Consider the following 17,449-nt stretch of genomic DNA (forward strand, 5'->3'; position numbering starts at 1 on the left):
ATTCCTGGATAATATCCTGGCAAAAAAACCCTGTTTATTTATTTATTTATTTTTTTCATTAATGCAAATTTGATGGAAGAAACTTTGCAAAGCAACCTGTTTAATCACAAAGTGATCTGATTATATGATCCTTCTGATAGTGTTAAGCATTATGTTCATCAACAGTAAATTTTATAGATTTTATTAGACTTCTGAATAAAATTGTTAATAAACTAAATCATGTTTGTCCACTTTCAATAATGCATTGCTTTAGGTTGGTTGCAGTGACTAATATAAAAATTGTAAGGAGAACGTTCAATGTATAATATTTGAGTCAATAAAAAAAAATCACAAAATACTAAAGTATATTATATAAAAAGGATATTTTACTCAATCTATAGACCTTAAAATTTTGTTTTTGTTCATGAAAACAGTTAATTTAGATGTTAACACATTTATAGTATATTTTTAGATTGTAGTAAGTAGTTTACACCCTGGCAGCATAATCAACATTACTTTATTAACAATTTACATTCTTTTTAATTAAAAATGCATGATTGAGAATAAATCATCCTTGAATTTAAGAGATTATATGTGAAAAGGTGGCCATTTACATTCAAAGAGACTGCTGGACATGATTTCCAGTGGATATTAAACGTTTCACAATCTCATAAGATCCCTGCATCTGTATATATTTTACCTGGGGTATCAAGATATTGATAGCCTGTTGGTTATCTGCATAACCAATATCTGAATTATGGCAAACCTACCATAGTAAGGTACACTAAACTATCTGTATCCTAAAATCATCGTGAAGAGCCAGAGGTGTCTTTCTCTCTCTCACACATACTCACTCACTCACTCAGACGCCCGCGCTCACACTCGCACACAGTCGTGCTCTTGTGACTCGGGTGAGTGCGCATGAAATTACAGTCGCTATCTCAGGCGCGCGTTCTGAGGTAACAGTAACAGCGCTTCAGTCTGGGAGAATCTGACTTGAGTCTAGCACACACATCCACTGGAAAGAGCAGCAGTCACGGGCTTTACGCGGAGAGCCAACACTTCGGAAGGCTACAGGTATGATGAGCACTTTACACACCAGCCGTACAAATGCCATGCACAACTGCCTGAGGATCACTCAATAGCATTTAGTGCACCAAAACTGTGTCAAATATTTTCATTCTTTTGAGAAAGATGCATTGCCTTGTGCGACTGATTAAGTGACTTTGAATAGGTGTAGCCTGTACTGAAATAAGTTTCTGGTGCAGACGCAAGATTTTAAAGAACAATACGAAAATTTGAGATCACTCAATTTATGGCAGCGCATGCTGTGCTCTAATTAAAGTAATTATCAAGACAGAGTACATTATTATTCGTATTTCTATTACCATTACCATTAATATGCATTGAGATTTAATTATGAAAGTATTACCATCATTTTGATATTAAAGAAATGGTTCTGTTTTCATTTACTTACCCTCATGTCTTTCTAATTTGTGTGAATTACGATGTGAATTACGTGAATAATTTCTTAAATGTAACCTGCCACTGATTACAAGTTATATGGGTATCCCTGAAATCAGTAACATAATCTTTTTACCTGACACTTCTTAGGTAGGATAATCTTATCTAATTATTTGTTGGAAAAAGTGATATAACAACAACGAATAGTTACGGTCTGGACGCTGATTGGTCAATACTTGTGCAGGATATCACTGCGCAGCACCGATAGTGGATCGTTATTTTGTTGCATAACAGCAAGGCACTATATTCTAGCGGAGGATTGGATTCATAAAAAGGTAATACAAATAAATATAATAAAATACATTTTTAATGGTGTTAATAATATTTTAATAACATTCTGGCCTTGCTATAGCCTAACAAAATTAACCATGGTGGTTTAATTATAGTAATAGTGTAGTAACCATGTGTTTTTTTTTTTTTTTTTTTTTTTGGCGTATTGATTACCATTTGTGTAACAATGTAGTAGCAAAGTGTAGCAAAACCATGGTCAGTTTGTGGTTACCATGGTTTAACTACCCTGATAGCACACATACATCATGGAGACATCTCTTTGACTCTTTATTTTTTAGAGTGTTTGCTCATTTGCAATACGTCTATAGGATGTTTCCTATCAGATGTCAAATAGACGTCTATTAGATGTCTTTAAGATGTTTATGATTTCGAATGTATGTAAAATTGACATCTTACAGACGTCTATCAGATGTTTGTAAACAGCAGATGCTTTCCAGATGATGTGATTGTTAATAGACATCTTGCAGGCGTATACATGTGCTGTCTGGGTATAGTAAATTTTTTTTGTTTCATTTGTATAATAAAACCATGGTTAATTTTTGTAAGGGTTGTCCATAACAACTCTCCTATCAGGAAACTAGTTAGTAAACTAGCAACATTTATGTATCCCATTACATTGCTCTTAAGACACAAAAAGAATGGACATCTTAGTTTCATCATTCACTTTCACTGTATGGAAAAAGGTGCAAGGGAAGTTCGTGACTGAGGGTCTCCTTTGGTTTTTCACCCCATTTTTTGGTCAGTAGATTTGGTCAGAAGATAAATCTTAGGTAAAAATGTAAACTTGAAGCCTTGTAGAACTCATTTCATAGCTACTTTACGCAATTCCGATGGACCGATAAGCAGATTTATTACTGTTTGATCATTTCTGTTGGCAAGTTTCAAACAATGGCTTTTCAATGCTGTATTCATTGATCTGTTTTTCCAATTTTGCATGTGATTGTATGTTTTTGTTCCGTGAAATGGCTTGTTTTGCAATCACGCTCTGGCGTTTTATCAATTATTATAAAAGCAGTATGTTATTTTAAATGTTTTGCACGTGGTTTGTGATTGTAACATTTAGTTACAAGAGTTTTGCTATTGCTTCAAGCTGACTGTAGCTCCAGTCAGTTCAGTATCGGTCATTTGCCTAGATTTGAGTAAGATTTTCCATGCCACCAGGAAGGGGGTGAGGTCTGTCGTTGCACCCAGTCATATTAAATTATTCAGATACCATCTCTATTTTTCACAGAAACACAGAGCCACGCACAGCGAGACACCTTTAAAATGGTGAAAATAGCATTTGTAACTAACCAGCATGCACTCCAGCAGGAGTTTACAGAGCATGGGACTCTTTAAAACAACAGATACTCAAAAGTGCAATGGCCAACAATAACACCTGCAGTGTTTTTCAGGGTTGCCCATCTGAAAATATTTTGATGAGCATATGAAGTCTTTGTGTGGCCGCCTACAAAGCCAGTCTTCCACAGCGCTTTGTCTCACTATAAATGGCACCAAGCACACGCACAGCCCTTTGATCCCTCACTCAAGCCTCTTTTGTCTTTGCCGCTCACTTTCACCAGTGAAAAAGCCTGTATGCTAACAAGGGTCTGGGGAGTGAGCTGCGTTTGTGCTGGTCACCATCAGCATAATAGCGGGCATGAATAATCAGTCCATTTTCAACCAACATTAAAGGCAGGGAACATAAACAGCTTAGGTTCTTTATCTGTCTGCCATCCAGCATCTGCGTGCGCTGCTAATTAATCTGAATGGTGCTTTTAGTCAAAAGTTCATTTATTTATTTTTTTTATTTGGGAATGATTTTTCATGCTGAGTCTTTGAACTGCTACGATCCTGGAAGATTGTAGCTTGTGGGTCTGTTTTATCAGGCGTATAGGTGTCTTTTCTTTGGTCCAAACAGTTTATTTCTTGATCGTTTCATTTTCGCTATCCTTTAATCCTGTTCTTCTATAGTACTGCTTATTACTAGTTTCTTTCATCTGCTCACCCCCAGTTTTTCCACTGCATCCATCGTCCTTTGATTCACTTGAGCCACCCAGTTCCCAAATGGAATCAAGGGTAAACTACAATGATAATGACAGCATAATATCCTCTCTACTGGGACCTTTGGTTTCGCAGATAAAACAAAAGTATCTTTAAAGTGGCTGATCTGGAGTGAAGGACTCTCTCATTTCATCTGTCACCTGTCTGGCTTTGGAGCTTTGCTGTTTCTCATTACTTCAAAGCATAAGAAGCATCATTGTGGTCTCTTCACAACCTTATCTCAGATCAGCTAAGCCTGGATACTGGTTTTATCCATGCAAATGATTAGGTGATAGTATGCATGTCATCAGATTAAAAAAGCAGGTTTGTTGGGAATGTGCAGTGTAGTGAACGAGCAGCATTGTATGCATGCATGCATGACTTTTATGCAGCATTTAATAATAAAAAGTAAATAACAAAATGCATTCTTTATCAAACAAATACCATATGTGCTAATGCACGTTTTCATGGTAAAGGGCTGTGTTAGTCACCTAGCCTTCATCATTCAGCCAGGACGGTGTGCATATGTGGCATGCGGAGGGCTGAGGAATCAGCCTTCAGGACCACCAGCTGCTCCACGTCGCATTAGACAGATCATGCGGCAGATAGATTATGCAAGCCAGCCGTACTCATGTGAGCTTCATGTAAATGTATCCAGTCTTTCCTGTGTATTATTTAAGCAGTATCACACGAGCAAGAGTGCTGTCATAATATTGTTCAATAAACAAAGAATTGATACTCAGTATCTTACATTTTAGGTTATATTTTTACGAGAACGATGTGCTAGAAATGGAAAGGCTTTTCCTTTGCGATCCTTGTTAACATGAATCTTGGAAAATTACTAAAAAGGCTGTATTATGCATGCCAGGCCAGTAGTTTGAAGAAACACTACGCACCTGCACCTATAGCCTGAACATGTAATACACGTGCACATGACATCTTCATTTTCAGATAACAGTATCCTTTTTTAAACACTTGCACTTTAAAACGTTTTTAAAAGTTTGCATTTTCAGGCTCCTAGAAGGCTGTTATCGTGTAAATTTTTTCCGGTTTTAGTTGAAAACAGCAGTGTTGCCTAGTCCGTGGTTTTCCAGCGGAATCAGGCTACTTTAATACGTTTTCATGTCCGTGGGTTGAAGCAAACCCAATAAAGTAATATTTAGGCCCTGGAATGGTAATTTTACCATTGGAACCCTGGCAAAATCCATGAATTTTAACCCCCAGAATGTGATTTTTAATGGGGTCCCCCCTCAAAACGCGACTGGGCTATTTTTGGGTTAGTTTTGAGTAGCAGTTGGGTGGGTTTTGTTGTGAAAACCTGGCAATCCTGGAAAACAGTGTCATGTAAATGCCCACTTAAAGGGGTCATTGAATGCCCATTTTCCACAAGTTGATATCATTCTTTAGGGTCTTAATGAAAAGTCTCTAATATACTTTGATTAAAAATTCTCAACGGTTTTGTAAAACAACACCCTTTTTACCTTGTCAAAATGAGCTCAGCAAAAATCATCTCATTCTAAGGGGTTGTTCCTTTAAATGCAAATGAGCTCTGCTCACCCCGCCCCTCTCTACTCTCTGTGGAATGATGATCTTGTTTACTTTAGTTGCATTTAGCCGCGTTTAGCCGCTAAACTTCCTAACTACCACGTTATAAGGAAAGGCGTTCGCAAAGATTCATAAAAAAACGCTTATACACACTTCTGCTGTAAGTGAAGCTGGATCATGAATGATTTGCGTGAACATAGACGGATATATGTAGATTGGGAGGTGCATTCCATTCACAAACAAACGTAATCCACTGCATCTTCAGGGCTCAGATGTAGGGAGTAAATGACGACCACTATGTTCATTATTACATCCAGCAACACAACACCTCAATCGCTCAATCTGAGATATTCTTGTCTAACTTACATCCCTGCTTTGGCATCGAAACAAGGAAAGTTACTGGACTGTTACAGCTGATCTGAGGTAAGAGCTCATGTCAATCAACTATTGTGGGAGCGGCCTCTGTCGGTGTGACGGCACACCATCTGAGAACGGCTCGATTTGAAAAAGGGAATATTATTTTTTACAGATTAATTAAAAACCACTGCATGGATTTTTATCATTATAGGGTTTTTACACACATGCTAGCGTATGCGTACAGTCAAACTCACAGCCTTCCAAAGTATACTCCATTTGACTGGCGGTCGACACATGCACTCTGGAAAGCGTCATTTTAGTCTAATTCCTAAACAAAGAACTAGTCACTTTTAAAGTAGAAACATTAAAAGTAAAGAATGTAGCTTTGCTATGTACTATTTTTTTTTTTTTTTTACAATATAACAGCATTCATTGTTTTTTTAAACAGATTTTCTCAATTTTCACTTTGTTGTAGTTGCGATCTTTGTAGTAGATTCATCATCTACTTTACGTTTACCTGACACTTGTTGTCTTTTCAAAAACTTGTCCATGCTTAGAGCAGAACTACTATGCGTCATTCATTCATAAATTTACTCGGCTAATGGCAATTCTCATTTCTGATATTCATTGCACCATCTAGTGATCTGTTATTTTACGACAAAAACTGCCACAACTGATAACAGACAGCTGCAGCGGGTACTGCGAGTTGTCTTGAGGTAATAAAATATGATGAAATTCATATTTTGTGTTAAGTTATTTACATATGTGGCAAGTAGCCGTATAATAAGCAAGATAATTTCACAGTGGGGTCTTGTATCACCCTGAAAACATTTCTTTTTACATAAAAATCTAGGCATGTACCGAAATGAAAATTCTTGGCCGAAACTAAAACTGCTTTGTAATATTTATTTATTATTTTATGAAATAATATAGTCATTTTGTAAGACTTATTTAACTAATTTAACTCAATAATAACAAGCCATTAAAATAACAGCGTTTATTGAAAGTAACAATAAAATTGGACAGAAAATATATGAATATTAAATCTCAATATATTATTTTTATTCAGTTCTATGAAACAGAATCAGATATAACTGTTTTTGACTAATTGTCAAAATAATGTATAGTTCTACAAAACTATTATTACCAGAGCATGTGAGCAGAGCATACCGTCAGGAGAGGGTAGCATCATTTTACCAGTGTTGTTCAGTACAGCTGTACAGCATGTTACAGCACAGTATGCAACGCTATTGAAAACAGGAACAAGTATACATAGACATTTTCTGTGGGCCTAAAGCTACACTAGGTAATGTTATACATTACATATTAGCACATTTTGAGCACTCAGCTGAAAATGTACACATAATGTATCAATCGTACTTACAGGTTGTGGTTTGGAGACACTTGTTGGTCCAAATAAAGAAGGTACGGACTTATCTTTCATTGACAAGCATTTAACAAATCCGGTGTTGAACTTGCCAAGATTATAGAAGCAGTCCTCTGTAAAATTACAAGCACACAACAAAAGGTTTGAATTGTATTGCTGTGGTGTTGTAGAAAAAAATGAATTTCAGCAATGAAAACAAAACAAACTTGTGTTCACAGCGCAGAACACAGCATCTTCTCAACATGATGTGAACACACTAACTAGCAGAAGTGTTTTTGTGCAGGTCAGACTGTTCGTATTTTGGGGATTATGCTAATATGCTACATAGTGATGCAGATCGGTAACAGGCAAAAGATTTGAAAATATGATGACTCCTTAAGGCGGCTCTGAGTCGACTCTTTCTTTTGAGAGAAAATATCTTTATTTATCATGCGCTTTTCTGATTAACAACTTTAAAGACTAGTTTACATTTAAGGATAGCTGTTGTTGCTGTCTCCGCTGTTTTGTTGTTGTTGTTATGTCTCTTTAGTTTCATTTTCTACTGTGAAACAGCGGCCCGGGCCAGTGCTGCCACCTTGTGGAACAACTGATTAGTGCAAAACAAATTCATTGCGTATGTGCAGCCTGCACGTACAAAGTACGTGTGGTGACAAAAATCGGGTGGCCTTTGTACTGTTCTAATAATGAAATTTGCGTCACACGCACAGTACACATACAGTGTACATGTAAAAAGTGAAGTATACTTTGGGCTTTAGATGCAATTTTTACAGTTACTTTAGCTATTTCATGACCAGTTTGTACATATTTTACACAATCTTACTTTTAAATTTTGAATGATTTGTCTAGACCCCATGACGGGTAGGTTTAGGGGTGAGGTTAGGGGTAGGTCATTCAGGTGAACTCATACGAATTGGGGAAACGGACAAATTCGTACGAGTGAGGTCGTACTAATTCGTACAAATTAGCCATGAGATCGGGTTAAAATAACTGTCTTGCTCAAAGAGGAGCAAGACACATTATTTTTTCTCCTGAATGAATAAGTGTTTATGAACAAATTGTTTGAGTGAATGATTCAATGACTTACTCATAAATACATTGGCTTGTCACCATCCACCAAAGAGTCAATGAAAAATATCCACCACAGTCTGTCCATGCAAAAATAAAACAATGCCAATATTACAAAATATAACATTAAAAAAAGTGTATGAATCGTTCATTTTTCTAAAGAAAAGATGAAATTGACCTCGTGTTTGTGCGCATTCTGTGTTCGCAAATCAGTCTGAATCAGTATTGCCAAGTCTGTGGTTTTTCATGTCTACGGGTTTAAGCGACACCAAAAAAGTGATCCAAACTCGATTTTTAATGGGGGACCCCACTTGAGATGTGTTCGGGATAGTTTTGGGCTAGTTTTAGGTAGCGATTGGGCAGGTTTCGTTGTGAAAACCTGGCAACCCCGGTTTGAATGAACAATATAATGTCATTAATGGGAAGACTCATTTAAAAAAGTAAGTAAACAACTCAAACACTTATATATAACCACATTGTTACATCAAAATAAGACTTAAAATAGTATGAAAAATGATGTTTGTATGGTTTACCTTAAGAATTAAACATTTATTGGTTCTTTAAACTTAAGTACTTAGCTGTTCAGTTTTAATACGGGAACAGATACGTCTCACAAATGGATGTTTGGTGCCATTCAGTTTTCTTCTCCTAGTTGAGTTTTGCATTTAGAATGAATTGGAGAACTGCCTTGATATTATTGCGACCCACTGAATGCATCCCCGCTCTTGATTTTAGCTGATGAGTGTGAAAGTAATTTCCTTCGAAAATGGTGGAAGAGCTGATTTGAATAACAAACTATGTATAGACTTGCTCTGCATAAAATTATGGTAGGTGCGCACGGATTGGCTGGACGGTTTTGGCAGGATCTTTTCATAGATGAGAAAATAACCCAGCTGTGGTTATTGCAGGTGGCTCATCTGAATCAGTCTCTCCCACATTCATAGGCAAATGAGTGGACCGAGCGACGCTGTGACTATCAGAGTGTAAATTCACTTCCTTCTGACTTGTTGTAGGTTTAAGTCTGTCACTGGGCAGCATGACGGAGGTGATGAACAGCTGCGAATCTGCGGTGGGAGACTACGGTGTGAGCGGCGCGTCTGAGGACCAGAACATCTCTTTTCAGGTGGGTTGATCTTCTCTCGGTCAACTGGCTGGATGCTGTCTTGAAATTCATATCAGTGATTTATTCAAGCCAAAGGATCAAGGCTAATGAAACAAAAACAAGTAAGGGATAATATATACAGTAGCTGGTCATTTTGACAACAAATAAAGGGATTTAATACAGATACTGATCATCTGAATACAACAAATTGCCATTTGCCAAAAAAAAAAAAAGACAAAGGGAATGCATGGACGTGAAATATTGGCTTGAGTTATTTTAAATACGTTTATTATTTTACATGTATGTTAGCTCATTTAATGGTTAATTTAAATATTAAAGAAACAACAACATTACAGTACTGCATTATAAAAAAGTAACTAATTGCATTACTTAAGTTACTTTTAATGAAAAGTAAATGAAAAGGGCTGGGCTTGCTTATTTATTTTTAATAACAAAAAACCCTAAAGTTATATTTCTGGCAGCTGTAGAGGCCTTTTCACACTAAAAGTGAAATTAATAAGCACCAGGCTGAAGGAAGTTCCTCTGCACTTACTCGCCATTCACATAATGCCTTATTCTGCACTATATTTTTGAACCTATAATCCTTCGTTTACACCTAAACTTAACAACCACGATACTTATTAATAATAGTTTATTGAGATAAAAATTGTAGATAATAGTTAGAATTAGTATTGGTCACCAAACTAAAATGTGACCAAAATGTTTGTCTCAACACAGGGACAGAAGAGGTGTCAGTGAATAATTGGAAAACAAACTTGTGAAAAAGTAACCTTGATATTTTCTTGTGAATTTGCAAAATGCAAAATGATGAAAAATGCTCCCTTAAAAGGATAGTTCAGCCAAAAATGAGAATTACCCCATGATTTACGCACCCTCAAGCCATCCTAGGTGTATATGACTTTCCTCTTTTAGACAAATACGATCTGAGTTGTATAAAAAATGTCCTGGCTCTTCCAAGCTTTATAATGTCAGTAAATGGGTGTTAAAACTTGGAAATTCAATAAAGTGCATCCATCCAGCATAAAAAAGCGCTCCACACTGCTCTGGAGGGTTAATAAAGGCCTTCTGAAGCTAATCAATGCATTTGTGTAAGAAAAATATCCATATTTAAAACTTAATAATCGTAATCTCTAGCTTCCGCTAATAGTCATATGTGTGTTTATGGGAGAGTGGCGTTCCAGCAAATGACATAGGACGTAGATATAGCGTAAGCTCCGGTGAAAATATGCTAGTCTGTCAGTGCCAATAGCCTCGTGGTTAGCGCGTCAACATGTAGCGCAACTGCGCTCACGGTAACCTGAATTCAATTCTCATCTCGAGGTCCTTTACCGATCCCGCTCCCCTCTCTCCTCCCAGCTCTTTCCTGTCATCTCTCTACTGTCCTATCACAATAAAAGGCATAAAAAGCCAAAAAAAAAAAAAAAAGAAAATATGCTAGTCTCGTGAGAACCAAGTTTTCCAGCAAAGGAAAACCAGTCTTCTCTTGGCTTACATCAAAATCCTCCAGCATTTTTCTTTATACTTCCTCATTTTGTATTTCTAATTCATGACCAGTTTTTTATCTCCCCCCGGAGCCATGTGGAGTACTTCTTATAGTGGATGGATGCACTTTATTTGACTTCAAAATCTCAACACCCATTCACTGCCATTATAAAGATTGAAAGAGCCAGGACATTTTTTAATATAACTCCGACTGTATTCATCTGAAAGAAGAAATATTATACCTAGGATAGTCGCAGCCTCAGACGTCACGCCCGAAGACCATTGGCTAAACGTCTGATGCATAAGGCATGCTTAGCTGGAAACACTTCAGGAGTTTCGAAATCATCATCAGATTGGTTAGATTATACAGGATTTCCGAGAGACGTGTGTGTCATGTTCTTCAACGTTCCGCCTGGAAACAAAAATGCTGTGGCACCAAGCCCCCTCACGTAAGAAGAAAGCTGTCGTGTTTACAACTTTGACAACGAGCGCCTATTAGGGTTAACTAAACGCTGGATTTTCAAAATTATGTGAAAAATTTTACGTTCGCAGCATAGAAGAGTTTTACACACCGGTCTGTAATAAACATGAAGCGTAACAAAATGAAACTTGATTGGTTGCTTTACCTGTAGTCATATGGCCTCTTGAGCGGGCCTTGGCCATTCAAAGCGGCCAAAGTTCCCAGACCTTCTGCAGTCAGAAGGATGGCTTGAGGGTGAGTAAATAACTGAGTAATTTTCATTTTTGGGTGAACTGTCCCTTTAACATTGACACAACAACAACAAAAAGTTTTTAAAACATTTAAAAACTGATGTTTTGAACATGCAGAGAACATTTGAAAATAACATTTTCAACTTAATGGGACTTTACAAAGCATTATTAGAACATACGTACTTGAACCTTTCACATACTAAGGAAGTATGCAATTGTGGATGCACATACTTTAAAGCTTCTGAAAGTCTTTAAATGGCCATATACACATAATGTGTTTTTGTGTTTAACAACGTGAGATGCAGGGAAGTGGGATGAAAAAATGCAATCTCTAGAAATGCATTTTGTAAAAGTTAAACTTCTTTTAACTTGTGAGCTGTGTTATTGAAATGTTATGTCATGCACCACAGAGATGATTCAGAAGACACATGGTGTATATGCAACAGTCAAACATGTCCATCCAGCATGTTTTACATAGAAAATGCAATGGAATGTGAACTGCTCCTTACAGTTTTGTTCCTTTGTGTCCGTTATATTGTGGATAGGGTTTTTTTTAGTAGAATTGTAGTCATGTGGACTGTGCATCAAGTGCCATTTTACAACTATTCCAGAAAGCAGGGTAGAAATAGATTACATCTTAAGTTCAGACACACATACATGCTAAGTGTTTTTCTGGTTACCCTAAAGATGACTGTGATGGGTCTTCATGGATCTATTTGAAGCTTTACCTCCGTCATTTCAGCCTGATTGGAGTCCCTTCTTTTTGCTCACACCGCTGAGAAAAGCCAATCAGACGCCTGATCGTTCATACAGCCTGCTAGATGAATTCAGATTCCTCTCAGACACTCAAGAGAGACTCGAAAGGTCACAATCTTTTCAGGGAACGATCATCATTACCCTTTCTTTACCACAGGATGAGCAGTGCCATTATATGCTAGCTGAATGAACCCTGTCTGAATCTGTCATTCACTCTGTCATGTAAGCTCCTTCTGTGCTGCGTAAACCAACATGCAATGCACACCCTTTTCCACCAATGCTTGCTACAGATGCTTTTAGAGCATTCATGTCTCACTTGATAGCCCACATGTTGCAAACACACAGACACACACTCAAGACGCTCTTGTTCACACTTCACTGCAATTGTGGAGAAATAATCATACACAACGTGAGTCACATCCTGCTCTCATGAACTCTAAACAAGGCTGCGCTAAGGCAATAGGACTCACACAAGGCGTGAGGTGAATGCCAAACACATCATTAATAAAAACCCATCAAGGAGTTTTTGATGGAACCGCTGGAGGGGAGCTTTTGTAAACATATATTTACTCATAAGTGATTGCCCACAGGAAAGGAAAAAAGAGATTTCATTCTCTGATTGCTTATAATGAGAATGCACTGAAAATTTCAAGTAGGCTTTAGTGCTGAATGCTTACAAGGTTAAAACAGATTGACCTGACAACACCCTGGCTTAAAGGGATAGTTCACCCAAAAATGAAATTTCTGTTATTAATTAGGGTCAAAAAACTCTCACATTTCATTAAAAGTATCTAAAGTCGTGTTCCGAAGATGAACGAAGATCTTACAGGTCTGGAACGACATGAGGGTGAGTATTTAATGACAGAATTTTCATTTTTGGGTGAATTATTCCTTCTTTTAATCTGCATTTTTGTTTTGTTTTCCTTTAAATATCTAAGCGTAGATAAAACATATCATATTAATATATCATTAAATACGAAGTTTTGTGAGGTTTTTGCTGAAATTAGAACTACATCCAATTGTATGGTTTAATGAGGTCCTTAGATCTTTAATAGAGAAAGTAAAGGTCAAATCATGCTGTTTCATGAAAACTGTCAGGGCATTTTGAGAATTTTCAGACTTTAAGATACATTTCAGCTCACTGAACTGTCATGTACTGTGGCCTCTTATGACCCCTGTGTTGTAGATCTTCCCAGACTCCCATGAACGGTTCCCAAAGCTTTCCAAACGCTTGCCATCCATCGTGGTCGAACCCACTGAGAGCGGGGAGGTGGAGAGCGGGGAACTCCGCTGGCCTCCTGATGATTTGAGCCCTACAGACGACCCCAGAGACAAACAGGCCCAGGCTGCAAGTAAGTTCATGTTAACCATTATAAGAATGTCACCTTTAAAGGGATAGTTCTCCCAAAATTAAAAATTCTGTCATTATTTACTCACCCTCACGTCATTGCAAACCCTTAAGACCTTCGTTCATCTTCAGAACACAAGATATTTTTGATTAAATCGGAGTGCTTTCTGACCCTGCATAGACAGCAATGCAATTGCCACATCGACGGCCCAGAAAGACAGTAAGGACATAGTTAAAATAGTCCATGTGGCATCAGTGGGTCAACCGAAAATGTTATGAAGCTACGAGAATACTTTTTGTGCACAAAGAAAATTAAAATAAAATGTAGCTGCAAGCAGCGATTACAGGGGTTCAAGCGCTTTAAGGCATTTAAGCACATATGAAGAAACACATTATTTAGCAAGCCTGTAACCACCTAAATCAATCATTTAAAAAAGCATTTTTAGACAATCCAGGTAATTTACAATAGAAATATGATGTTTTTTAACGTTTATGATTGTTAGAGCACCAGCTGTGGTGTAATCTCCTTAAAACCTTGTATGCTTGTTTAGAATCACCCGTCACATGTACTCACCAGGTTTTGTGAAGGTTTGAGTTTTCCTTTACTGTTTATAGGATTTAAGGTAAATTTGGACAGGCCCCTTTTCTAAACGACCCCGTTATAGCTTCCCAATGGGTAAATTTTTACATTTTTTTGATAATTATTGACCTAGAGAGTCCAGAGAATTGCACTGCAGTCTTTTTTTCCAGATTGAGCGAAAAACATAGGACTAGATCGCAAAAGTATTTGGATAGTTGGGTAGTGAGTCAAACGGGCCCACTGAGTTTTGTTCTGATCGGCCTCAGTTAACCTTGTGTAGGTGCACAAACCGCAACGGCCAATGGCAGCCATGTTTTTTTGAGATACGCAAATGTCCTTATAGACACTTGTGGTACTTTGGATCTTTTTCCCTCTTATAGCACCACCAAATGTCCAAACTCTGCAATTTATGTCCATTGACCTGAGACTGAGCTCTTACATAAGTGTTCTGAGTTAGGTGAAGATATCTCATTTCGTTCAAGAGTTATAGGCATTTTACTAAAAGTGTCCCTGCCCCTTTCGAACGTTTTGCATCCCTTTGCAATGGTGAGTTGAAAGTTTAACTTTTTTTTGATAACTATTGATATTCACTCTCCAGAGAATCTTTCTGCACTGGTTTGGTTCTGATCAGGCGAAAAACCTAGGGCTAGTTCAAAAGTAGGTTTTTCAAAAAATCCAAAATACCCCAAAATTTGGCCAGGCTCACGATCGAATCATGAGGCATGCATTTTGTCCAGCATGAGCGAAGGATTCCAACAACATAAGACACTTGAGCCTGCGACTGATGATTTAGGAGTTATAAGCAATTTTGTACTTTTAATCGCTGTAGCCTTGGTGACGTTGTCGGCGGTGTGAGTACTACCATCCCTCCAAGTTTGGTTTGGTCTGCGCGATCAGTTTTACATGGAGATTGTTGATCCTTGGCCATTCTAACAAATACAATTCAATGACTTTATTACACAAAAATATCATATTTTGTGTTCTGAAGAAGGTCTTACGGGTTTGGAATGACATGAGGGTGAGTAATTAATGACAGAATTTCATATTGACCCAAAACTTGTCTGTAAAAAAAGGTGTAAATTTAACACATTTCAGAATGCAGATCACTTATAGAGTGGTTCTTTTACCTCTCAGTTGATTTAATTTACGGGATAACTGAATATACTGAATATACTGTTGTATTTAAGGTGACAAGCCCACAGAAGACAGCCAAGAGGTCGCGACGGGAACGGAAAACTAATGGGCGATGGTTGGCACCAATCCAGCCAATCACTGTGAATGTCTTCATTATGGACAGGAGTGAATGGGAGACTCCACCAGTTAGGTCTGCCTATCATCCACACTAGAGCCGCCCACCTGTTGACCTCCACTCCCCTAGGTGGAGCTGAGGCCTGAGAGACTGTCTTAACCGAACTAGCTCACGTGCCAAACTCTAGTGATAGTCAGCTGCTGTGATTGAGTTGTAAATGATCTTCAATAACACCATGATACCCATTAGAAGTCACCTATGCCTGCTAAATTAGAGATTGGCATCCATTTATGTATTTATTTGCTTTGGACCAAAGTCTTTCATTCCTTCCTATTAAAAGCACATAGCTTCAGGATGTTAATTTGATGTATTATATCAGCGAAAATGGATTTTGGATAATATGAACTACAGTGCATAAAATGTAGATTTCAAACTCTACGCTATGTACAGTAGATCTTGGTTTGTTTTCACGTTCACACACTACTACTAGTGTTTTCTTTTCAGATTTGCACATACTCTTTGCCATTTGCATTAAGTCTCTGTTATTCACATCGCTGCTGCTTATTTACTAGTGTTCGTCGAGCTGCTGTAAATGTAGCTTTCTTTGCCTTAGACATTTATTTGTTGTTACACTATATGTACGTCATAATTTAAATGAAACTACTGTTTGTATGTTCAGACATGATTATTTTACCCATTAAAATGTATCTGTCACCTTCCTAAGGAAAATCTTTGGGGGCTTCAGAGTCTGTTGAATATCACTGTATTCTGTTACAAATCTACTGCTCTTTTGATGTTTGAGTATTGGTCTTCAATTATTAATAATCTGTCTGGGAATGGGAATGAATGCAGCGCAGTATCACTTAGCATTAAAGGCAGTTATTTCTACATCTGTGCTCTGTTGATTCATCAAATGAATGTATGTAGGATCCAGCCTTGACACATCACTGATTTCTTGTGGGTAGATGTCAAGTACTAGCCAAAGGCGCTTCTAGTTGAATGCTGCGTTGACATGAGCAGTAGTTATTCCAGCCCAGCAGCATCAGCAGCTCTGAGCAGTTGATATTTCCTAGCCACAGGCATTGCTAGAGCAGTTTTAGGGGGGCTAAAGCCCCCTTGTCTTTCATCTCAACCCTCATAAAACTTTTCCTGATGAACTCAACTGTCGGATCCCTTTACAATCTGTTATAATCTTCAGCATGTTTGCTGAACAGCAACTGCAGTAAGCAGATAGGGGTTATGTAAGGCCTTTACAAACTTATTTTTAACTTCCAAACAAGGTTGTCAAGTTCATTTTAGGTGTTTGTCTATATAAACTTTTCTTTTTAGTGTTAAAAATGACATTTATTGGGTTTAAAAATGAGTTTATTTGAGCTTCAATTCATTTTAATTCTATAGATCTTTCTTCTATGGAACACAAAACTATGAATTCCATACATTAATGTCAGTGGTGTCCAAAATATCATTACACCGAACACAGTGCAAAAGTTGGGTTGCAGAAATAAAAATCCTACCAAAATTTCAATGGGGGTATTGATTTTTAACTTTAATTTACTCACCCCTATGTCATCCAAAATGTTCATGTTTTTTTTTTTTTTTTTTTTTCGAAAAGAAATTAAGGTTTTTGAGAAAAACATTCCAGGATTTTTCTCTACATAATGGACTTCAATGGGAGCCAACAGGTTGAAGGTCCAAAATGCAGTTTAAGTGCAACTTTAAAGGGCTCTACACAATCCCAGTTGAGGAATAAGGGTCTTATCTAACGAAATGGTCGGTTATTTTCTAAAAAAAAATAAAGTTTATATACTTTTTCACCACAAATGCTCATTTTGCACTAGCTCTGCATCCATGGCGCATTACGTAGTCACGTTGGAAAGGTCTTGCATGACGTAGTTGAAAGTACCGACCCAGTTTTTACAAAGCGAATGTGCAAAGAACGTCAAACGGCCTTTATAAAACAAGGTAAAACAATGGTGTTGGTGAGTTTTTCATCTACACCACCTTTTTAAACCGAACTACACAATTAATCG

The 17,449-nt window shown here is 37.4% G+C and overlaps 1 protein-coding gene across 2 annotated transcripts; it reads left to right on the plus strand.

The window, feature by feature from the left end:
- The first annotated feature begins 846 nt into the window (after positions 1 to 846).
- Positions 847 to 16,307, plus strand: si:dkeyp-72h1.1 (uncharacterized protein LOC799956 homolog). Of its 2 annotated transcripts, none has more exons than XM_051137861.1 (4): positions 847 to 1,056; positions 9,184 to 9,293; positions 13,429 to 13,594; positions 15,358 to 16,307. In XM_051137861.1, the coding sequence occupies exons 2-4, from the start codon at positions 9,207 to 9,209 to the stop codon at positions 15,408 to 15,410; spliced, it is 306 nt and encodes a 101-aa protein (XP_050993818.1). In that variant the 5' UTR covers positions 847 to 1,056; positions 9,184 to 9,206; the 3' UTR covers positions 15,411 to 16,307. The 2 variants fall into 2 exon arrangements, with proteins under 2 accessions (XP_050993818.1, XP_050993819.1); XM_051137862.1 differs by lacking the exon at positions 847 to 1,056 and adding an exon at positions 1,720 to 1,778.
- Positions 16,308 to 17,449: the final 1,142 nt, after the last annotated feature.

This window comes from Labeo rohita, chromosome 20 (genome assembly GCF_022985175.1).
Source record: "Labeo rohita strain BAU-BD-2019 chromosome 20, IGBB_LRoh.1.0, whole genome shotgun sequence".
NCBI classification, from domain to species: Eukaryota; Metazoa; Chordata; class Actinopteri; order Cypriniformes; family Cyprinidae; genus Labeo; species Labeo rohita.

What these genes read in the sequence shown, in the direction of transcription:
- si:dkeyp-72h1.1 (XM_051137861.1), top strand. Translation starts at nt 9,207, where the DNA reads ATGACGGAGGTGATGAACAGCTGCGAATCTGCGGTGGGAGACTACGGT. An exon ending in ACCAGAACATCTCTTTTCAG is followed by an intron (nt 9,294 to 13,428) that starts GTGGGTTGATCT and finishes CCTGTGTTGTAG; the next exon opens with ATCTTCCCAGACTCCCATGA. An exon ending in CAAACAGGCCCAGGCTGCAA is followed by an intron (nt 13,595 to 15,357) that starts GTAAGTTCATGT and finishes GTTGTATTTAAG; the next exon opens with GTGACAAGCCCACAGAAGAC.